The following is a 25,063-nucleotide window of genomic DNA, read 5'->3' as shown; positions in this document are numbered from 1 at the left end:
AAACAGATGTAGATGAAAATAGTCATTTTGTTATTTTTTTAAACGCAGTTAATTTTGTTCAGCCATATAACTAAAAACAGATATACCTCTAATAATGAGTAAACTATGCGAAATACATTGCATATCGTAGACAGTGTGTATTACTGAGCTGTGTGCCTGCTGTGGTCATTAGAGGGTTGTGAACCTTCAAAGATCAGGTTAAAATTAAATTCACAAGCATTTAATATTGGAACTGCTTTGCATTGGGCTCTGAAATAATAAAATAATAATAAAAAAACAGAACAAAATGCACAAACCCCAAAACTGGGCTTAGAGAAACCTCTTATGAGAAATCTTATAGTAAAATTTGAGTTTGCTGGCTCACTGGACGTGTAACAAGCAGTCATATTGGAATGAGTCATATGACTTGGCCTCAGTGACTTTTCCCAATAAGCATTTCTTGATGTCTAAATTCACTGAGTTGCATCCTCGGTGTATACCGATAGAGGAAGTAGAGCAAAATAGCTGACAAACTGTGAAAAGTACCAATGACTTCCTCACTCTGGCTGCACTTCATTCTTAGTGATAGAATTCCTGTAGGAAGTGTAGCCCTAAGCCATTCTAAGATGACATCTAATGGTTACTATAGTAACTCCTCAGGATTCAATTCTCTTTTTGGTTAAGCTCTAGAATTAGGTCATTGAGTAGAAACTGAACAAGGTGTAGGATGTATTTAGCTTGCAGCGTAGTGAAAGTCCTCTGCAGAAGGAGTAATGGATATGTGTGAACCCATCATTCCTGCAGAAATACAGTGAGGATGCTTAGACCTCTTGGGAAGTGGGCAGGACTTGACAAATCCACTTACCAATGGCAAGCAGAGACCTTTCCCTGGTGAGTGGGGAGACCTAGGACATAAACTTCTGCAGAATTCCATCTTTTTTTTTAAAAGAAAATTTGTTTATGGCTGTGATGATACCCTTACAAATATGAACCAATGCTCAGTTCTCTGTTCTTGATTCTGTAGATAGCTCCAGTGCCTCTGTAGCTGCTAATTTTCCCAAGCTGCTGTTGAGTGAAATGGACAAGAGTGGGCAGTTACAGCTTCTCACAGGATTCTGAATGGCAGTAGTGAGGGTGACCAGTTGATCCATTTAATTTAACTGCAGCTTGGTGGGGTGTGGAAAGCTGCAAGCTGAAGCACAGACATTGGCACTATCCACCGGGGAAAAAAGGTGACCCAATAATAGCAGCCCTGCCCTGCAACAGTCAGTAGCTAGGACACTGTCTTACTGCAGCTAGGAGGCTTTAGGGTGGGAGAGGGGAAAATGTGCCTCTGCTCCCTGTTAGTAATCAGAAGGATTCTTGGGTGAGAGAAAATAGGCTTCACATTTATCAGAGACTGACTCCAATGTTTGGAGACCCCAGACATGGCCCAGGAGCGGCAGCATCTGCTTTCCCAGGAATTTTGACGTACTTGGTTTCTGAACAGTGCTTTCCCTATGGAGCTTTCTGATGGCAGTGTCCTCTGTCTTTCTTACCCACATCTCTTAATTTTTCTGGTCCTGGGTAAACATAGGAGGACCAGATTGCCTGAGATAAAGTTAGTGCTAGGTGTGAAAGTAGATAATTTCTCTTATGGCTATTTTAAGCAGCTGTGTGTGAATCATACATAAACTGTTTGACCTTTTTTCCTGTTTGGTGTATACCAGAGTTCTAGGATTTTGTATATTGTCATACACTATTCTTGTGGAGTAGTCTAAATTGGTCTTCCCTTAATTAGTGCTGGGTGTATATAACTGGTTAAGATGGGTGTTCATGAAGTTAAACTATACCTTAAAAGTTATAAACTAAAGGAGAGTAGGTCATGATAAAAACAAAAAAAAACCTCTAATCCTTATTACTGATAGATTTGATACCCAAAGTAGATGTCTGTAGTGCTAGGCCCTGGCAAATCTTAGTTTTGATTTCCTCCCCCCCCCCCCCCTCCTCCTTTGACTCTTCTTGCTTTTCTCTCTACCAGAACTGTCAGCATTCTAGGGTTGAAATATCAGACTCAAAATGAAGTATACAACAAAAATAGAATGAAAGCTTCAAATGTTTCATTACTTTAATATTTTTAGTTATCTAGAACTTCATTTTCAGAATTCAGCTTTTCTGTTATCTATTTAATAGAGGATATATTATGGCTGAGATTTTTAAAGTAGTCTAGGTGACTGAGACATCTTCCATTGGTTGTAATGAAGATTTGCATCTAAATTCACAAGCTGCTTTGAAAACTTTAATCCTTCAAATGTTGTCTCATTTCCAGCGGTATATCTGAGTTGGACTTTATGTAACTTGTGATCAAGTACAACTGGAGGTATATTATGGTCATTCTTACTATGGGACCCAAACCCATAACAACAGTATGATTCATGGAGCTTTTTACCTTTGCATTTTATTGTCACATACCTACCTTGACAGCTGCACTTCCAGCACAGTTAATAGCACGAGGCCTATATGGTGCTAACACTCCTGTCACCCAGGTGTCTGATTTAAAATACCTGTATTCTATAACTGTCTGGAGTTTATGCTTAAAATATATTTTAAAAAAATGACCCAAGCAGGATTCAAATCTGTGAAATGCTTCCACTAGAGACTAGCCCTCGAACTCAGAGTGCCACCCTGCTAGATGGGTATACACTCTCTTGACAGATCTTCCTAAGTCTACAGTTGGGGTGAGTGGATTATGGCGGTGTGGGGAGGCAGCAGCATGAATGTGTAGAGTGGCTGTGACTAACTGCTGTATTGATTATCTTATGCCTAGCTTGGTTTGCATAAATGGACATCAGTGAGTTTAATTTAGTTTCTGGATTCAAAGAATAAGTATTAATATAGCAAATCCTATCTAAAATTTAAAGAAAAGTTTAGTTCCTGCTTTTTTTGAAAAACTCAACTCAGCCTTAACTGTGGAGTCAGGTCCATCTCTACAATAATCCTCTTATTTTTACACTTTCTGATTCTAGGTTTATCGTTTTCAAGACAGTTTTATTCAGTTGATGTTCTGAAGATAGTTAAGCTCTTTAGAATGTTCCTGGTTGATTGCTATAATGCCAATTTCCAGCACCCTTTTAAGTCTAGACAAATAAGCCTCTTCTAAACCTTATGGATGAAACTCTTGAAGTATTTCTGAAAGATACAATCTTGTAGTGAGAATGGCTTATCCTTTCTTAATCTCTAAATGCTTCCAGTAAGTGTTGAGTGATTATGCTATGTGTTGACTGGCTTTTGTAAAGTGCAGCTGAATGGCTCTTAATATGAATAAGGCAATCTTGCATAGATTCATAGATTCTAGGACTGGAAGGGACCTCGAGAGGTCATCGAGTCCAGTCCCCTGCCCGCATATCAGGACCAAATACTGTCTAGACCATCCCTGATAGACATTTATCTAACCTACTCTTAAATATCTCCAGAGATATCTCCACAACCTTCCTAGGCAATTTATTCCAGTGTTTAACCATCCTGACAGTTAGGAACTTTTTCCTAATGTCCAACCTAGACCTCCCTTGCTGCAGTTTAAACCCATTGCTTCTTGTTCTATCCTTAGAGGCTAAGGTGAACAAGTTTTCTCCCTCCTCCTTATGACACCCTTTTAAATACCTGAAAACTGCTATCATGTCCCCTCTGTCTTCTCTTTTCCAAACTAAACAAACCCAATTCTTTCAGCCTTCCTTCATAGGTCATGTTCTCAAGACCTTTAATCATTCTTGTTGCTCTTCTCTGGATCCTTTCCAATTTCTTCACATCTTTTTTAAAATGCGGTGCCCAGAACTGGACACAATACTCCAGCTGAGGCCTAACCAGAGCGGAAGAATGACTTCTCGTGTCTTGCTCACAACACACCTGTTAATACATCCCAGAATCACGTTTGCTTTTTTTGCAACAGCATCACACTGTTGACTCATATTTAGCTTGTGGTCCACTATAACCCCTAGATCCCTTTCTGCCATACTTCTTCCTAGACAGTCTCTTCCCATTCTGTATGTGTGAAACTGATTTTTTCTTCCTGAGTGGAGCACTTTGCATTTGTCTTTGTTAAACTTCATCCTGTTTACCTCAGACCATTTCTCCAATTTGTCCAGATCATTTTGAATTATGACCCTGTCCTCCAAAGCAGTTGCAATCCCTCCCAGTTTGGTATCATCCGCAAACTTAATAAGCGTACTTTCTATGCCAATATCTAAGTCGTTGATGAAGATATTGAACAGAGCCGGTCCCAAAACAGACCCCTGCAGTACCCCACTCGTTATGCCTTTCCAGCAGGATTGGGAACCATTAATAACAACTCTGAGTACGGTTATCCAGCCAGTTATGCACCCACCTTATAGTAGCCCTATCTAAATTGTATTTGCCTAGTTTATCGATAAGAATATCATGCGAGACCATATCAAATGCCTTACTAAAGTCTAGGTATACCACATCCACAGCTTCAGCCTTATCCACAAGGGTTATCCTATCAAAGAAAGCTATCAGATTGGTTTGGCATGATTTGTTCTTCACAAATCCATGCTGGCTGTTCCCTATCACCTTACTGCCTTCAAGTGTTTGCAGATGATTTCCTTAATTACTTGCTCCATTATCTTCCCTGGCACAGAAGTTAAACTAACTGGTCTGTAGTTTCCTGGGTCGTTTTTATTTCCCTTTTTATAGATGGGCACTATATTTGCCCTTTTCCAGTCTTCTGGAATCTCTCCCGTCTCCCATGATTTTCCAAAGATAATAGCTAGGGGCTATTAGAGAAGTATTTAGAGACCATATTGCTTCCTGGCTAAATGAGGCAAAAATCCTGTTTGTTGTAAAACACCTAATGCCTTTACTGGGAGTTGAGCAGGATTGGGAGTACGGTGAAGTGAATGAGATTTGCAAAGAGTAATTATGAAAAGTTTTGAGTAGGGATCTTGGCTGTATTACTCCCTCTCATGGATATGAATACTATGGCGGATGATTGATATTTGTTGGATGGTTCGGTTTACTGGGGAATGGATTGGAGAAAGGTCTTGTATTTGAGTGCTTTCATCTACTGGAAGCTTGTGGGTGTCTTGTGTTGTGTTATAGACCCTTGCAACCTGCTTTTGGAGTCCTTGCTCACCTACCTAACTGGCAGATAGTCATTCAGTGCCACTGCAGGATAGCTGAGAGGGTTCGACAGCATTACAATAAATTTAGCATATAGAGGCCTGGGGGTTGGCTGAAGGGGCTTGGATTTTCTGTTACTTGCTGAATTAGGCAGGGGATTGGACAAAATAAGATCACAAAAGAGCAAGGGTAATGTAGCTAATATTAATCACACTACTCTAGTTTGTAGTCTCTTCTTTGGTGTACTGAATATTGGTTTTGAGCAACTTAACTCTCTAATAAGCTGTTATTAAAATAAAGTTAATGCTTTTCATGATAACGTGCATGTGGTATAAGACCTGTCAGGATGACTGCAGGACTGTTATTACTCCAAATGTTTCCTTCTGGGTTCTCGGCTCAGCATGAGGAAAAACAGGATTGGGGAGGTGTTGTGGCTGTACTGTCACATTTTGTGTTTAAATGTAGGATATTTTCCATCCCAAAACTACATTCAAGTATAAGAGTGAGTCATGAGAGATCAAAATGGAAATTCTTTCTTAGTGAACAAGCTGCTACAATACACAGTAGTTTCTAGTCAGGCTGGTTGGATTCCTGTCCATTTTGGGTCTAAAATTGTTGAGGATGAGCATCCTTGAAGATTACCATTGAACATTGAGTCAGCAGTCAGATATCATGGCTTCCGTTATAATCATGGGATCATCCTGGGTGATTTCAAGCTCAGTGCATACAGATACCACTGGATCTCAGTTTTGGATGGGGATTAGAGGCAGAAGTGTGGAATGAGGGATGTGAAGATTATCTGTTATCATGGAGTATTTATCACCTCCTGTTTTAGTAGCAGTGCTCACCTCTGCCCTGGATGACTAGAGAATTAATTAGATTATGTCTAGTCTTGGAAGGATTACATTTTTATTGATAAATGTTGGTAAACGTCCGTTAACTGTACGCACAGAAATGGACAGAAATTCACTGGTGATCAAAATTTGCAGATAGACAAAGTAAAAAGAATGCTCTTCAGAATTTTAGTTTGATTTAAGGATTTTCACTTTGTGTATTTCTTTTGACATGTGGTGTTTAGCAGTTATAAAGCTTTTAATTTTTTTAATCTGTCTTATTAAATAATTGCCTAACCCCCTCTTTGCAGCTTTGAAAATTTAAATATTTAAAAATAATGGATAAAACCCATAATTTTGCACAACTGTGAAAACTTAAATTGATAAAATTCAAAAATGGTTACAAATAAACCGATATTATCCATCAGTTTTTTAAAAATCAATTTCTGACCACCCTAATGATCTCGTTGCACATACAAGGAAGCAAAACTGGAACAGCTGAGAGGGGAAAGGGAGATTGTCAGATTAAAACTTTTTTTTTATACACTTTTAACTCAAACAGTTGAGAAGATGCATATATTTAGTAATGGGATTTTATGATATAAACTTTAGATTACGGAGGACATCTTCAAGCAGTTTATATCAGTTTTAAGAATAGGCCATATTATTGGGCATAAACATGTGGCAATCTTCCTTTTAAAAGTTACTTTGGTTTTGGTTCTGAAGTTATAGTTTAGATGCCAGTGTAAAGAAATGAAGTGTGGCTAGAATAAGTTTCCTTTGCTGCTGTTGCATCAAATTGTTTCCACAGTTATAAAACACTTGCTGTCAGCCATTTTTTTTTCTTGTTTTAACATTTACATCCAAGGGTAAATTCATCCTATGGCAAACTTAATAATAAGAGCAAAACCATTCTAAACTATAGCTCAAGCAATAATAATCCATCAACTTATTTATAAACAACATTGTCGCTATTTATAAAACTAGTGTCATTGTTTAGTTTTATTGCGAATAGCCAGAACTCACTGTACATCGATTTAAAATAAGTTGTCATTTACTATTGCTGGACTGTAATGGAATGCTTTGCTGTGCCAGTTGTTCCTTAGAAACCATAGTTGTACACAGCAATAATTTTAATCATGGAAATTTTTTAAACATATTTTCAAATGGTGGGGTGAATGTAAAAATGAATGAATAAAATCTGATTAGTAATAGTTTGTTTTAACTTTGTCAATGACATCTCAAGTATCTTACATTCTACAAAGATGAAGATGGTTTGATTTATGTTGTAGGGGATTTGAACTAACCTTAAGGTGTTTAATTAAAAAATATAATTAAATACGGTAGTGGGGGAGATAATATAAATATCTGGATAAAAGTGCTCCTTATGAAATGTATCTCCTCTTAAAACACCATCACTTTTATGTAAATGACTAAGACATCAAGCCAAGCTGTACTTGTGTACCTCAAAATGAGACAAAACTGTGACAGAATAACAGTCATTCCCATCAATGTCAATTTAAAACATTCTGATTCTCTACAGTTCTTCACTTTTATGAACATTATAAAATAAAGACCCTCCCATCTAATAGTGATAGTTTATTAAGTTTTGTGTTGTATTTCTTCCAAAAAATATTTGCAAAACTTAAGAAACCAAACTGGTTGCATGTATTCTCTAAAGATAAGCGAATAAGTAATAAATAATGGGATTGTCTCAAAATGGTTTGCAGAGAGTATGAGGTAAAACTTAATACGGCTGTATTTTTTCACTGTTAGAGATTTATCAGAAAATGTTGAAAGTGAATGCTTGCTGTGAGAAAACAGGTGATATCAGTGAAAAAGTGATATTAAAACTTTCAGCCAGTTTTTTTTTTCTTGCTGCATGTGTGCAGAGTAAAGCCTAACACAAGGATATGATTGACTACTCAGTCTTGTTCGGTAAGATAGCAGGAGCCAGGAAGGGATGGGAGACTCTAGATATGACCTCCTCTTGGGCTCTCTCAAGCAGAGGCTGTAGACCTGAAACATTGCTATGGGGGTGTGGGAAAGAAAAGATAGGAACCCACTAAAAAGGTGACCTGTATCTCCCAAAGAAAACAGCATTATTTTCTCAGGATAGGGTTGGCTTCCATTTCTTCTAAGCTTTTTGTCTAAATGCTCCTTTCCTTTCCCTGGTGTGGTCATTTTCAGAACAGACTTATTGTTCAAGCTGTCTGAAGAGGAATAAAAGTTTGGAAGAGCGGAAAAACGCTGAAGAACTGAAAAGTGATCTGCTCTTGTTTTTCTCCATAAACAGTAGTCTCTTTTGGGAGGGTGGGCTCTGGTTCTGTTATGTTCTTGAGTACTTTATTTCTCCATCTGGATGATTACACACCCTACAGGCTAGCCAGACTTTGGGGCTTTTGTAGGCATTTTTGTAGACCAGTCTGGCAGACTTCAAAGCCAGGGCTACTGTATAGACAATAAAATGTCAAAGTAGTTGAAAATGGATTCTGATAGGTGGATTCCCCCTCCTGTGGTAAAAATTCATGAGAGATGGCCAAGGAGGAAGTAACTTCTGCAAAGTCCCCATTCTCCCCTTCTAGTGGTGTTCTCTGGATGTTTTATTGTGGTGTAGGGTGAAAATTGTCCCACTCACTTGTGGAATGAATCCTTGGGGAGAGGCCCATAATGGTTTTAGAGCCTAAGTGATTTTCCCCATCAGACCCTTCCCCATGTTCCTTGAGAGCATGGCTCCACCAGAGATGTGCTGCCCGGGACTTCCCTGGTCATGGTGGCACTGGAGACACCCCTTGACTAGAGGGATCTTAACTGTAGAGGGGGTTCCATGGAAGATGTGATACAGCCCCAGTTTTATATAGTTGTAGCTATTTTCCAATCAAGACTACATGTTGTGGTATTATAAGTATGAATTTGAAGAAATAAGTTGCTAATAACAGTAGATTTGTAATAGTACAAATTAGTTAGTTTTAATTAATTAGTCAGTCATGAATTTCCCATATGATTTTCTTGGGTAATCTCAGTAGTTGGGGTGATTACTTATGTCCTTGGAAAATAATGGGAGTTTTGTCACTGAATTCAAGGGAAGCAGATTTAGTCCCTTTTAACAATGTAGCAAAGACAACGCTTCCCTCCTCTGTATAACTGTCTTAATGAGTGTGTCATTGATAGCAGGGAAGAAAAGCTAATTTTGAGAAGTAACTAAATAGAACAAAACATTCTGTTTTAACTATGAAATTGTACAAACCTACTGATCTAAACCTAGTTCACTGAAGAACTAACTTTGACTTTAAAAAATGTAACTAATTGGATTTTGCCATGTGAGGCGAAACAAAATATTTTTGTCATATGTTGAATAAGGATTGAAACATAAATATAAATGTTTCTTCTAGTCTTACTAACAATTCTCGGATTGTGGGTCTGCTGGCACAGCTGGAGAAGATTAATTCAGAATCTTTGTTGGTAGAAGCAGACACTGCCAGATATGTTACCTCAAAGATCCTTCATCTGGCTCAGAGTCAAGGTAAATATTTTATTTTACTTTTTAAAAATTGTCCCTTCTTCTCTTTCTACGCCTCATCCCAAAACACACTTGTATACAGCATATTTGACTGCCACATTTCAGCACTGAAGTTCTGTTGGTGTTTTCTCACCTCGTCCTTCAAAAGAATTTCTATATTCCTGTTTTATGTGAACAAACAGTGAGAAGTGGTATTTATTACTTGCCTCTATGTACTTGCATGTGGAACAGAAGATTCTTCTATTAGGATAAGGTTCTTCTATCTCGGTTCTTCATAATCTGACAGTTTGCCATATTGTACGGTATTTTTGGTCTCCTAAGAGTACTACCACGAGTAATTCTATCAAAATAAATGACAGTACTTGTCCTTACTACTGTATTTAGGCATTCACATTTAAAAAAATAGAGAAGCAAGCACTTGTATGGTTGCTTAAGAACATGCCATATAGAAATGATTTTTTTTTTTTTTTTTTTGGTAATTTACCTAAAAGGGGGAAAAATAACAAAGACACAAGTATTTTTTCTGCATCTCTTGGCTGAAGAAAAATGTAACCTTGAAGGTCTTTGGGTAAAAGATTCTTTCTGGTACCCTAAAAACACATCCAGTAATACTCTGGAATAACAAAGGAGGAACCTCATTAATATATAAAGCAGCTAACTGATCAACAGAACTTCCCAGTACAGCCAAATCCATTGGAACAGCCTGGCAGACAGAAAGGGAATGGTAAATATCCCAAAGAATGATGTTGAGGTAGCTTTATTTCTCACATGCACTACAATGGAGGCATCTTAGTTGTTTTATTTCCTTCCTTCCTTTTGAATTCAGATTCCCCTTGCTCAAGTGCTGTATGATCTCAGTTTATTTTGCTTCTGTCTGGGAGCAGGATCATTGGTGTCCACAGCAAAGATCTTTCAGTGTGTGTGGATTTCCTCTCAAACCTGTGACCTTTTCAGAAGAATTGAATTTTTAGTAACTGGAACTTGTTGACCTTCCTTTTTAAGGAAGACTGAGGAATGTGCTAAATCTGAGTTCCTGTTGTCTCCTTTAGATTGCATATATCAATGCATCATAATTCCAACCTGCCATTTTACCGTTCCTTTCCCCAGTTCCTCAGTACTGTAGGCGAGCAGTCTAGCTAATCTTTGGTGGCTTACCTAAGAACATAAGAGTGGCCATACTAGGTCAGACCAATGGTTCATCTATACTGTCTTCTGACTGTGACCAGTGCCTACTACTTCCAAAGGAATGAATAGAACAGGGTAATTGTCAAATAATCCATCCCTTGTTGTGCAGTCCCAGCTTCTGACAGTCAGAGGCTTAGGGGAACCTGTACCAGTACCTTCTATGCAGAATCTTCTGCCCTCCTCCCAGTCCCCTTACTAGCACAGTCCATCATTCTATCTCCACCTTCCAGTGGCTTTCCACAGTAACTCATCTGAATGGTCTGGGTCAGGGGTCGGCAACCTTTCAGAAGTGGTGTGCTGAGTCTTCATTTATTCACTCTGATTTAAGGTTTTGCGTTTAAGTAATACATTTTAATATTTTTAGAAGGACTCTTTCTATAATATATAACTAAACTATTGTTGAATGTAAAAGTAAATAAGGTTTTTAAAATGTTTAAGAAGCTTCATTTAAAATTAAATTAAAATGCAGAGCCCCCCAGGCCAGTGGCCAGGACGCAGGCAGTGTGAGTGCCACTGAAAAGCAGCTTGCGTGCCACCTTTGGCACGAGTGCCATAGGTTGCTTACCCCTGGGTCATACCACTGGCTTGTCTGCTTCAGAAAAAAATCCAAATAGCTAGAATCTGCAGAGAGAGGCAAGCTTGAATTTCTCTCCTCCCATGTTGTGTCTGTGTCTGTGTGCACCAGGCTGGCCTGGTGTAGGCTGCCATCTTTGTGGCCTGTTAACAGTCCTCCACAGATCTGTGAAGTAAAGAATAATCTAGTGGATTATAGCAGTGGATCTCACTGTGACGGGTTGGATCACATGAACCCCCTTGGGAACTGACAACTGAGGTGCCAAGACTACTTCTGCCCCTGCTTTTCCTGCCAGCCTGGGAATCCAGCATCCTGTCTTGCTGAGCCAGATATGCCAGTCTGCTCCAACATAGACCCAGGGTCTAAACCACGTGTTCCAAAGCTGCAGACTTAACTGGAAGCAACTTACAGAAGTGTTTCTGTCTTTAACACTCAGATGCCCAACTCCCAATGGGATCTAAACCCCAAATAAATCTGTTTTACCCTGTATAAAGCTTATTCAGGGTAAACTCATAAATTGTTCGCCCTCTATAACACTGCTAGAGAGAGATGCACAACTGTTGGCCCTCCTTCCCCCCAGGTATTAATACATACTCTAGATTGGTTAATTAATAAGCAAAGAGTGGTTTTATTAAATACAGAAAGTAAGATTTAAGTGGTTCCAAGTAGTAGCAGACAGAACAAAGTGAATTATCACGCAAAATAAAATAGAACACCCAAGTCTATGTCTAAGAAAACTGAATACAGATAAAAACCTTACCCAGTAAGCTTCCATTTACAGACTAGTCTCCTTCTAGTCTAGGTCCAGCAATCACTCACACCCTCTGTAGTTACTGTTCTTTGTCCCAGCTTCTTGGGGGTGGAGAGGCTACCTCTTGAGCCAGCTGAAGACAAAATGGAGGGATCTCCCAGGGGTTTAAGTAGACTCTTGTGGGTGGAGACCCCCTCCTCTCTCCTATGCAAAGTCCAGCTCCAAGATGGAGTTTTGGAGTCACATGGACAAGGTACGTGTCCATGCATGACTGAGTTCCTTACCTGCCAAGCCACATTCCTGGAAAGGCTCCGATGCGGATTGGCGTCTTCCAGTTCATTGTTGGCTTAAGCGGTTCTTGATTGGGCACTTAATTTCCACATTCCTTTTTCAAGAAGCCGACCAAATGCTTTATTAGAGCTATCAAGCAAATATACAGCCAATATTCCTAACTTCAAGTACAAAAATGATACATGTATTCAAATAGGAGGAATGTGTTCAGTAGATCATAACCTTTACGTAGATATGTTACATGGCATATGTAGCATAAAACATATTCCAGTTATATCATATATACATTCATAAGCATATTCCCATGAAGCCTTATGGGGTACACGGTCACCTGTGACTCAATGTTACAATAGAAAAATGTTTCAAGAACTTCTTCCCATGTAGTCATAAAGAAAGGGGAGGGTCTTTCTTGACCGACTTCAACCAATTTGTGACTAATTAGTTGAAAATTCCTGACTCTCATCATCAGCCTCTTAGTGCCACTGTACAAGCCAAGTGGCTGTAATCCTGCCAAAAGATAAGTATTGGGGAAGAAGTGCCCCAAAAATGGTATAGTGGTCAAGCCACTTCTGAAGGGCCTATCTATACAGTGCATTTTCAGACAAGGAAAGATGTCCAAACACCAGTATTCTTGCCAATCTCTTTTGGTATCCTACAGTTTCAGCCTTGTCTTCAGCGGTATTGTTCCTCGACCTATTCAAGGTGATCAAGAACTGTCATCAGCAAATAGTTATAAAAGTGTCAGACTTAACTTTTGCCTCCTCCCAAACAAGGCATCCCCTTTCAAGTTAGTAATACCTTATTAGAATGGTTAAGTCAGATGGGGATCTGGAGGATTAATTATCACTTTTCCCTGGCAGCCTTTTTCATTCTTAGCGTATCCTAAATTTCTTGTGCCTTTTTATATCAAGAATTCTTCTACAGGGACTATCTGTGTCAAGTTGCCTGAACCCAAGCTATTTCCTTACAGAAAGAGTCTTCTAAATTCATAAGAGATGCCAAAAGTGGAAGGAAACTATTAAATGCATTTCTTAATGTCGACATGTTTTCATTGCTACACTTTAAATATGTCAATTCAAAAGATCAGGTACAAATATAAATGAATATTTCAAATGAAGTTCAGATTATGGATATTTTCTTCTGTTTTTTTCAAAGTCATCCCTCCTTAGCCCTGGCCGCCATTAGTCCCACTTTAACTTCAGTGGATGTTTTAGGCATCCATAAAGTTCTCAAAAATAATAGCAACAAACAAAATTTTAATGAGCCTTCTGTTTAAACTGTTATGTCTTTTCCTTGCCTTATTTTGTACTGCTTTACAGAACTCTTGTCAGGACAGGTGACATTTAAATCCCAGAAATAAAAACAAATTACGTAGCAGTTCAGGTTATGGTATTAAGAGCCCCCAGTACAGAAAACTTACATTTGGATGATTTATTTTACAAACTATTAATGTTGGAGATGTTAATTATTTAATTGTGGCATTGCTTGTTACATGATATGGATTTTCTAAATACACAGAGGGACATAGTGCTTGCCCCAAAAAGCATACAGTGTAAGGTACCAATCCTGCAGACCACTCATGGTGATAAAATTAAGCGTATGCAGTTTTTGCATAAATGTTTACAGGCTCAAGGCCTAAGAACTTTATTCATAAATAATAGAGATCATCGGTTACTTACGACAAACTTAACAAAATTTCTCACAAACTGGGAAGGAGGTGTGGTTTTGGGATTTATTACCTTGAATACCAAAACGTTAATTACCACGTAGGTGTGGTGTGTTTGTTTATAATTTGACTAGGGTGACCAGACAGCAAGTGTGAAAATTCGGGACAGGGGTGGGGTGGGGTTGGGTTAATAGGCACCTATATGAGAGACCCCAAAATCGGGACTGTCCCTATAAAATCGGGACATTTGATCACCTTACATTTGACTAACGGTTGGCATGCCTATTAGTGGTTGACTTTGTTGTGGATGAAATTTTTCAAGCTTTTTCATTAATTTTCTCATGCACTAACTGGGGGAGGGCAAAGAGCAGAGGTTTGGGATTTACACTGTGTGTGTGTCTGTGTGTGTGTGTGTGTGTGTGTGTGTGTGTGTGTGGATATGTAATGTGTATGTATATATGTGTATGTACTCTTATACATACTTACTAGACTTTTACATATATGGTAGGCTTCTATGATAAAGGCTAATTATACAGTGTATGTATATATGTGTAATATAAAAAACGGCATTATTGAAGGTGTTTTTCTGTCTTGTTTTTTTTTCTCCCCTTTTTGCGGATATTTTTTTAATTTTTTTACTAGGATTGCTGTAAAATAATACTTTGTAATAAAATAACATTACGTCATGCACTTTGAATAGATTTAAATGCATATATTAAAAATAGTTAATTTAGGGGACCTTCATTGACAGTGAAAGAACTTCGTAATATAACTGGAAAGAAGGGAACTATGAAGACAGTATAGATGAATTGTATAAAAGAGTAAAAATGGAGGACAGGTATAGCAATGTATTTATTAAAATTTTGATTAAACGATCATTTATCCCAATTTTTAAAGGGCCTCATTAGTTAAAGAAAACTTGGAATTTTTTTTGTTACGAGATATGGTTGAACCTATATACATTTATTTATTTATTTTCATATCTTGTTTTCTAAACAGTCTTAATATGCTTTTCTATTGGATTGATTTATTTTTATTTTGCTTGGTGCATTATTTAAAGCAGGCACAAGATGCCCCCTCATTAGGTAGTTCATTTAATCACTGTTACATTGGCTATAGGGAATAAAGGGGTTAACTAGGGATTGGGTTAGGCTACATTTCTTTAGATGAGATTCTTCAGTCTAACGTACAGCATTATCAGCAGTATGTGAGACACATGTTGGAAACATTGAAACTTTCCACACATCAGTGTAACTTTACCTCTTGAAAAATTCTCATGCTAGTCTCTTCTCATTTTACATTTTCATTTTGGCAGCTGAACACTAGCAGGTTGATGTTTCTATATGAAGTCACAAATAACCTTGTAACTCATTTGTCAATCTGTTTGTTTTTCTTTTTTGTCTGCTTTGAAAACTAATGATAGTACATCTATTTTTTTGCACTGTTTTAAGAGTCCGTTGTCTTAGATTCAGAAACTGGAGAAAGCTCCTGTCAAAGGCCATGTTAAATATGTCCCAAAGTAATATTTCATGACTCTCCAACTAAATACTTGTTGCATTGTCAGAGCTATAATTTAAGAATTAAAGTATGGTAAAAGAATGGTGAATACAAGCCTGTCACAAGTTTGGGGCTTTGTAAGACACAGTACAGTATAAGTTTACTGAGTGCTGTTATATTGTGCAATAAAAAGATTAGTTTTAAGTTTATTTTTTCTGAAATTACCTTATTGCAATATTTTGAAAAGATTTTGCAGAAGGGAAGAAATGTGTACTAATTGTGTCTGAAGATTAAACTGATATTTTAAATTTTACAAGAAAACTTGCATTTAGCTGTGAGTGCTGTTAACCAGAAATTTCTTAATAGACGTTAAATGGTTGAATGGTTATTTTGGCTTGAAACTAGTTGGCGATTAAGGAAGACCTGGAGAGTTTTATGAAGATGTGCATTAAGTGTACCACGTACATAAGACCATGAATTTTTGAGTGTTTCTATTAATTGTACATGAAGTGTTCTTATTGCTAAGTCTAGCAAAAAAGTTATTTTCTTGCATTTCTTGGGGACCATAACAGTATGTTGCAATGATCACACATACTTACCTAAATCAAGTCACTGTTGAGTTAGCATTTTGAAAATCTCTTAAGAAAATCCAGTCCACAAAACAATGCAATAGAAATTGAATTTTGAGGTGTCTACCACTTGTTTTCTGAAGATACACTTGTGATACTCTTTGGTCTATGTCCTTGCAGGTAACTAAGTCTGAAACTCAAATTTGAAATATTGGTTTAATCAGGGGGAGTCTTGTGCCTTTCTTGCAATGGAAAATAGCTCTCTTTAGTGTTTTTGTTTGTTCGTTTGTTCTTCCACAGTGTCTTAATTTTTTTAAATGTTTACTTCCTCAATAAGTGTTCCTCAGCAGTCTAGTTCCAGAAGGTCTGAGTTTATTTACTCTTGCTCCTCATCTGTATATATCCATCTGATGTCTCTTGACTTACACTTAGTCTCTGCCCCAAGGGGCTTACAATCTCTTTTTTTTGTTTGTTTTATATTTGTACAGAGCCTAGTACAATGGGGTCCTTTTCTATGACTAGGGTCGTTAGGTTTCTACTCCCTTGACTGCTCTGTTTCATTGTGGAAAAAATCCAATTGAAATGGCTCAATTGTTTTCCCTAAAACAAAAATGTTTTGGCATTTCCCTTCTGTCTGAAATTCAGCAATTTCAAGTTTTCATTCCAAATGGGAGCAAACTTTTTTAAAATGTCAAAACTTCCCATGGAACAGAAAGTCCTGAGTTTTGATTAGCTCTAGTTAACACAATGTTTAGATTTATGGGAGGAGTTCAAGCTTTTCTTGGAGTTATTGTTTCAATCTGTCTGCTTAGTCACACAGACAACACTGCATCATTAATCTTTTAGGGGTATGTTTTCATTGCAGAGTTAGGCTTAATGATTGACGCTTGGGTCTGAGCACCTAGATTAACCTGTCTCTGGTGTGAGCAGCCACACTGCAAAGCCATACACGAGTTACTGTGTCCTCAGTGGTGCTGGATTCACCGGTGTGTGACTCTGAGACTTATGGGGGTACATCCCATGGTTCTCTGTGCTGCCCTAAGCTGAGCTGTTCTGATTCTTTCCCAGTGACTTGAGAAAGCATGTTTGTCCTTCAGGATATGCAGGGGAATTGTGGGAAGGTATTGGAGGACTATTGGCAGCTGAGCGATGTAACCTGTGTCCTCATTGTAAGGGTGATGGGAGTGGTTCCCAACCTCAGTGAAAGTGACACCTGGGCACTCTTACATCCCCAGCTCGCCCTGGTTAAAAGCACACCAGACTTTGGGGGGAGAGGGTTTTGTGCATGATATGAGGGAGATTAGGAGCAGCACCTGAGTGACGGTCACTGTTAACTCTGCAGTGAATACATATGTGCATTGTATGTAATTTTCACTCCATTAATACTAGGTACTACTTTTTAATGAAAGTTTATATTCTGGAGAATCTGTGCAGCATTTTGCAAGAGCATGATTCTGCAGCAGTTTGGTCAGTCATATAATCACAGTACAGATACAGGTTAGAGTTACGTAGCTATTTCCATACTAACTTTTTTTTTTTTTTTTTTCAGTGGCTCATGGCTTTCAAAACTTTAAATTGGGGCTGTTTTTTATAGGTTGGCTTCACTCTGAAATGAATGTTTTTGGTTTTGGAAATAACTGAATAAAAATGGTTCAGCTTGTGATGGGGGTGACCTGACCCCTTAAGATCAGTGGTGTCTAGGGGTCAGCCCATTGTCCTCATGTGGTGTGGTCATTTAAGATTTTGGCAGGTCTGGTGAAATTGGGCGAGAGGAAATGGTCTCGGGAGTAAGTAGTGTTTCAGAGGAATTCCCATTACTGTTTCCTTAAAGTACTGGGACAGGAGCTTGGCAGCGGGGACAAGACAAAGCTCCGATGTCTCCTGGAGCATTGGAATGAGTTTTGGGAAGGAGATCAGCGCATATGCTGCCACCTCCCTCATAGCAGGGCAGACATCAGCAGGAGAAGGCTGGCCTGCTGAGCGCTCCACGTTGGAAGACTAAGTGGGGGGAAAGGTCCAGCTGAAAGTAAAGCTGGCTAAGGCTCTACAGCTGGCCTAAACCACAGCCTTATCTCCACGGAGAAGAGCTGGGGGGATTCCTGTCTGTCGGAGGTACCTGCCTCCTCTCACTACCTCAGCTCTGAGAGGAGGGCTGCGGGGAGCTCCTGTCTTAGGGAGGGAAACCAGGAGGACTGTTTGAAATACAGCCCAATGGCTGCCATAGAAGCCAAGGAGCCACCAGGAGTAGTAGCCTAAAGCAACAGGGAACCAGATCTTCTGGAGGAGATGACCCCCTGGTGTATGACTCTGAGGAATGATCTGCAAGTGATGGATGGTAGGAAACAGTAAAGGGGTGGGAGAGTGGTGCTTCAGGCAGGGTACCTGGCCTATAACCCAGAGGAGTAGGTGAGCCTGGGTTCTCCTTCCTCTCCCCAGACAGAGTGAGGAATACAGGTTTCAGGACAGGAAAGAGGCCAAGAATCAGTGGTGCAAGTAGAAATAATTTCTTGCCGGTACTGCACTCATGGGAGGGACACAAGGGAGGGCATGTGACCCTCCATGTGACTCCTCCCCACCCCAGCCTGGGGCCCCCACGCTCTCCCTGTCCCCTCTGACACTCCCCTTACCTGTTTAAAATTTTAAACTGTTTAACATGCAGTTGTAAAATGATGCTTTGGGCTCCTGGTGCCACCTCTACTTCCAGGTGTCATTGAGGATCCAGCAGCACCCCAAATTGAAAACTTCTTAAATGAAAGAAGGATAGGAAGGACAATCACCCCACTTTCCCTTAACACACTATCAGTGCCTCCCGTATGTCCAAACTAAGCTTCTGCTAGGTTGCCTTTATCTAAGTATTGCTCTCCGCCAGGCACTAGGAAATCAAAGATGTGTGCCATCTGGGTTTGATGAAAAAGAGTGCCATGTGCATCTTGATAGAACTACAGCCCAAATTGTTTTATTGTTTTCCTCACCATGATATACAGGAGGGGCAATCAAAATGAGCCTGGCAGAACATGCATGAGAACTGTCTCTGGACAGATAAGCAATTTATCAAAATCACATTCTCTGATCTCTTGGGGCCAAATCCTATTCCCATTGAGATCAAAAGGAGTTTTGCTATTGAGTTCAATGAGAACAGGCTTTGACATTTGGAGAGGAAAGAACAAAACCACTCAAGCAAGGGCTATGTTGCTTATACCACAGGTATCAAAGGCTGCTAACTCATGTGAGAAAGTCAGCAGATATCTGATCTTTGTCCATTGCAAGGGAGAAATCCGCAATCAATGAGGGTAGAACAGTTTCTGTACCATATGCAACTCATAAGTACATCTACAAAGGATCAAGGAAATATGAAGGCTCCAGGTTACCTTAAAGTCCTCAGTCCCTTGGTTAGAATGCTCCCATTAGTATATGTTCATAGTCCAGAGGCTGGAGCAGGAAAGAGGCAAAATAGATGTTTCCAGGCCAGGCCTTTTAGCTTTTGCCAAGTAAATGGAGATCTGTTCTTACTATGAAAGATGGTGTTTGGAGTCACATGGGCAAGTTACATATCCATCACCCCCACCCATCTTCTAGTTAGAACATGCACAAAAAGTCCATTAAGAATAGACAGGCGTTTTCCAGGGTCCGTTGTGAGCTAAGTGTTCCTTAATGGGCCATTCAACTTGACTTGACTTGTCCCTTCATGTGCTGGCTAAATAGCTTGTGGGCGTTACCAGAGGAGCAAACATGTAGTAAACATAGCTAATATTCATAACTTCAGATATGAAGATGAATATACATGCATAGAGATAGCATAAACATAAGTACCGGCTATTTCATCTACATGACTATTCCCAAAAGTGATTCTGAAAAATCACACGACGTACTTGAGACCCTGTGTGCCAGCACCATGCCCCACTGGAGTTTTATTATCTGTTATGTAACCACAGAAAGGGAGCCAGTGACATGACTCCGTTTAGCTGTTCAGATGTGACTGCACCTTTAGTCAGTGAGGGCATACTGGCTGGCACACATTCAGGTTATTGGGCTTCAGTGTTCCTTTGCAGTTAACTTTTTAATGTTCATAAACCTGGTATGTGCTGAGGTGGCTTAAAGCATAACACAGGTTTTTAGGTTTGCAAATCTGTGAACCTCTGCCTCTGAGATTTTATTTATTTATTTTTGCTGGTCATAATGTGAATGGGTATCCTCTCCGCCCTCTGCTCATGAGATTATGTATGTGTCTTGTAGCACTCTTCTGAACACCAGTTAAAAGGATTTTTTTTTTTTCAGTAAGTGTGGACTGATTATTTTCTCTTAGAAGGTATGTAATTTTTTCAGGTTCACACTGATTAACACCGAAAACAATTGGGGCTGTTAAATTTTCTTCAAATTCCATAGAAAATTAAGTTCAGCTATATTTTCCAGTACAGTGATGAAATGGGTGTTCGTATATACCAACATTAACATGCTTAACTACTCATTTCCCCCAAATTATGTAGTATTTCAGTCTGTTTATATGGGAGTTGGGTGAGGAGTCATTTCAGCATATGTATGACTTATTAAAAGACAAATTTTAATTTGAACTGTATCCTAAACTGCATTATGATATTGTAACCAAACATTGCATGTCAATGGGAGAGTCAAATTCCTTTATAGGAACAGAACAGACTTCTGAAACTCTTACCACAAAATTGGTCCATAGACATGCAAATAGTCCCATTGTCTTCAATGGGATTGATCAAATGATTAAGGGTTTACAGGATTAGGTTCCAAGTTTTGTAAATTGTTCTATATGAAACTGACAATGCCTGAGATGTCTGATCAGAAGGAGCATCAATCAAATAAAGGTGGGCAGATGTGTGATAAATCTTGTTGCTAAGATGGGGAACATATTTTCAGGAAAGTTCTTGGTAGATTCCTGAGGCTGCTGGTTTAAGGTCGTCAGTGTCTGGCATTATAATCTTCACTTATAGTTCTCTCACCCACAAAGCTGGAAAATGAGGCATTTGTTTTCTTTGTTTTGCTGCTCCAGTTCCAGTTAGCAAAATGCATGTTAGACTAGTTTGGCTGCAAAGAAGAATTCTTTGTGCACTGGGGACAACACCGGATTCCTGTCAGGCTGCAGAACTGGGCTGACATCAGAATCCAAACATTCTCTGGTCAGTGCAAGCAGAGGCATTCCTTAATGATCTGGACTTGATGTGATGCAGTATGAATGTCATGGATAATTCAGACCAATGGGGAGAAACAGAATCAAAAACACAGTTTAAACACCTTCCATCCCCGTTCTCCGCCCCCCCCCCCCCCCTTGAGGACTCCTGACCAATTTAACAGTACAATACATATGCTAACAAACTTAAACAAAGCCTTTGTTTAAGTTTGTTAGTACACTGCTACCTTGATATAATGTGACCCGATATAACACAAATTCGGATATAACACGGTAAAGCAGTGTTTCGGGGAAGCGGGACTGCGCACTCAGGTGGATCAAAGTAAGCTCAATATAACGTGGTTTCACCTATAACGCGGTAAGATTTTTTTTGGTTCCCGAGGACAGTGTTATATTGAGGTAGAGGTGTATATGCATTGTGCTGTTAAAGCCATATAAAGAATGAATGCCCTCCCTAGCTGTGTTCTGCTCCTTTAAGGACACAGAGCGCAGCCCTCCTCTCCCCAGACCCAAGTCTTTCTGGTACCCCATACCCCCTAAAAATCTCTTGCTGGTACTGCGTACTGGAGAGTACCACCCTACTTGAACTACTGCCAAGAATGAGGAGTCCCAGATGAAGGCAGAGGGCCTGGCATAGAGATCAATGGACTTTGGATTTTTCCTGTTTTTGTTTGGACTTTTCTGTTAATCTGGAAAAGGGGACTGGACTGGTAAGTGACCTGGGTGGAGGGCTAGGCCATGGAAGCAGCAGACTTTTGCAGACCTAGGACAGGAGATACTAGAGTGGATGAACCACTACAACTCCACCTTCTGATGTGAGGAGGTACTCTGGTGGGGAGTGTATGCCAAAACACAGCTATTCTGGAATATGAGAAGTTTTAAAAAAAACAACAACCTGCTAGCCTTACGACTCTTTAGTTTCGATATTGGCGATTTAAAGAAAAAAAACTGCTACCATCAAATCATGAATATTCCACAGTAGACTTTCCCTGAATGCATCTTAGTAATGAACACCTTTCTACTTAACTGGATTCAGGCAGGAGCCTTACAAATATTCATAGTGATTGATTTTTATAAATGGGGACAACATTTTCAGCTGGGTGTCTGTATTTTCAATCAGGAGACATGTTCCGGAATCAAGAGTCTAAAGAGTACACAGTATGTAATCTTTTGCTTTGTGTTAAGATTGAGGATGCTGATTGTATTTCTGTGTTTATACCTGTGAAGTATACTGTGGATTCAATTCTGAGAGACTCTAGTCAACACAAGTGATAAGGGCCAGTGGAGTAGTCAAAGAAGACTGGAATCAATTAATTGTTTAGATTGAAGGCTGGGGAATGAAACCTACTTACATTTTGTGTTGTCCTTCCTAATAAAAAGAGATTGTCTGTCTGAAATTTTTGTTGACTGTAAGGATTACATACCTCACTTGTGGATTTGTCTGTTAAATTAGTGTTTATTCATAGAAATCTATTCTATTACATAAAGCATAGTGACATGTATTTTCCAGTTTAGATGTGGCCAGCCAGTGTGTAGTATGATCCTGATCTTTTATTGGTTTTATTATATTAGCTACTTTCTTGGCAGAGCATTTGTTTTCATTAATTGGTTTTCAGCACTTTTGAGTCTAAAATGTCTTTTGTTCAGCTGATCATAGGGCGTGCAGCATCTCTTCTCATACATCTGCATTTATGTATGAGATGTATGAAAAAAGCAGCCAATTTTAGAAGCAGGCAGAAACTATTTTGGGTGTGAATGATTGCACTTCAAATGACATAGATACTGATTCTGATTATTTCTCTATAGTGTCAGTAAATAAAAGCTTAAGAATGTTGCTTGTTTTCCTTCATCTTACTCTGATATTGTGGTTGGAAGTGAGGTTTCAAGGTTTGGCTTTTTTATTACTTGATTTGTCTCACCTGACATGTGAAAAAGTCAAACCAAAATGAGCTGGTACATATCCAAAGAAAACCCTGATTTGCCTTCCATGGCTCTGTGCTCATGAGAAAGTAGATGTGCATGTGTTCCAAAAATAGTATAATAAACTCTCTCATGAGCTGTTTTTTGCAGTCTGGTGTGCCCATCCACAAGTAAACCAGAAAGAAACTTTATTGGGATTATATATTGATTTGTTTTGGCAGTTACATGAAGCAGGTAACATAAACCAGGAGATCAGGGAATCAGATCCTCAAAAACCCCCATATTGAAGTACTATTTGCAAGTCATAGGATAGCAATAATTGTATTACCTCACCAATCACACATTTTCTGCACTTTACCCTCTTAATAAGGTGGAGAGGGAATCATAGACTGTGGGCTTTCAGTGTCTAGCTCCGTAAATTGAACTACAACTGCTTATTTCACCCCCTTTTCTTTTTCAAATGTCAGCATTACTGTGCTGCAGTCTGTAACAAGCTTATATCTGATGACATGTTAACGCCCCCACTCCTGCACCTAAAAATCCATCTTCCGTCCTCTTTCCTTGCCTGGAATAAGGCTGCTGTATGAAAACAGCAGGAAATTGTTCTGGAAATCTCAAAAACTGACTTTCTCATGAAATTTCCAGAAATTCCTATTACTCTTACGTGACTCCAGAAATATTGCACAAGATACCTTTCTTTGTAGTATTTTTGGCCAAAACTGTGGTGTGCGGAGATATGTACACTAAAAAAGAAAAATGTTAACCAAAATTAAAAATAAATTGAAAAGCAGTTCAAATTTTGTATTTAAAAATAGGTAAAGGTATGAATTCATTCCTACTGTATCTAAATCAGTTCACCCTAATTTTGATAGGTTTTTGTACCCTAAATGACTTTTTTGTGTGCAGGTTTTCTTTTTATAGGTTAGATTTTTCAGAATGTGGTATCCATTTTTTATGTTCAGAAATTACTCAACTAATTTTATAATCTCCTTTGAGGAAAAAATAATCTCTTGGACTTTCAGAAAAAACCAGGAAGGAAATGACTGCCAAAGGTTCCCCAGCAATAGAAGTTATCCTTTCAACATTAGAGGTAAAACATCTTATTCATGTACATGTGTATGTCTAAGTTGTATAGTTTGCAAATATCAGACTTCCAATTTTTCAATATTCTTTAATTTTCTTGGCCACTACGAAAAGGTACTTGTCCATGATCTTGATCGTTACATGATATCTAAGGCCTTGATTCAGCAAGTTTCTTAAGAACATGCCTAACTTTGAATATTCAAAGGAACTACACTTGTACTTAAAGTTAGGCTGTGTTTAGGTGCCTTGCTAAATCAAGTCTAAAAATACATAAGTCAAGTGGTTTGAGTTGCAGTTGGAACTCTGAGCAGTGTGTCAATCGTTCAATTTTGATATTCGAATTTTAACAAGAAATATACAAGTTTCTTAAAATATGGAGAAAAAAAAAAAAACCCTCAAGTATTTACCAAAGAAAATTTCTTTTACAAGTAGAATTCAAGCAAAATAAAACCGCTTGTTTTGGAAATGTCTGTGGATCTCAAAAGTTGGAGAAGTTGGGCAAATATAAAACTACAGATGGTTTATTTGGGTATAAGCTTTAAGTATGCTAATGACTGAAGCTTGGAAGGAAGGGCATGTGTGGCTGTGGAAAATAAATGTAATAAGGTACTCCCATTAATAAGTCTTGAAACAAAACCTATTACTGTTACAAATGAAGCAAGGATACATCTGTGTCCAGTAGGCCATATTTGTTACCAAAACTAAAAGAATATTATTTAATTTCAGAATACAAGAGATCTTCAGACTACTCTAAATATATTAAATATCCTCATTGAATTGGTGTCAGTTGGTAAGTTTTAATCAAGTGGCAATTTTTTTTGTGTACTTAGTGCAAATTGTTATATTTTTTCCAGGCATTTAAGAAATAGCTGATTTACATAATTTTATTTTTGTGAGATTAAAAGTGATCAAAAGTCTAGTTTAT

General features: G+C 38.6%; 1 protein-coding gene across 3 annotated transcripts in view; it reads left to right on the top strand.

Annotated features, from left to right (window-relative positions):
• Positions 1-25,063, top strand: part of AGTPBP1 (ATP/GTP binding carboxypeptidase 1) — a 128,311-nt gene that overhangs the window by 22,609 nt on the left and 80,639 nt on the right. For 2 of the 3 annotated variants that reach the window (XM_054032072.1, XM_054032070.1), the window contains exons 3-5: positions 9,320-9,450; positions 24,078-24,145; positions 24,865-24,928. In XM_054032072.1, the coding sequence (XP_053888047.1) occupies positions 9,320-9,450; positions 24,078-24,145; positions 24,865-24,928 (263 nt within the window). The remainder of the gene's footprint in view (positions 1-9,319; positions 9,451-24,077; positions 24,146-24,864; positions 24,929-25,063) is intronic. The other variant, XM_054032073.1, reaches the window with a different exon arrangement.

Source organism: Malaclemys terrapin, chromosome 6 (genome assembly GCF_027887155.1).
Source record: "Malaclemys terrapin pileata isolate rMalTer1 chromosome 6, rMalTer1.hap1, whole genome shotgun sequence".
NCBI lineage: Eukaryota > Metazoa > Chordata > Testudines > Emydidae > Malaclemys > Malaclemys terrapin.
The sequence above is the reverse complement of the archived record's forward strand: the minus strand, read 5'-3'. Positions and strand labels throughout refer to the sequence as shown.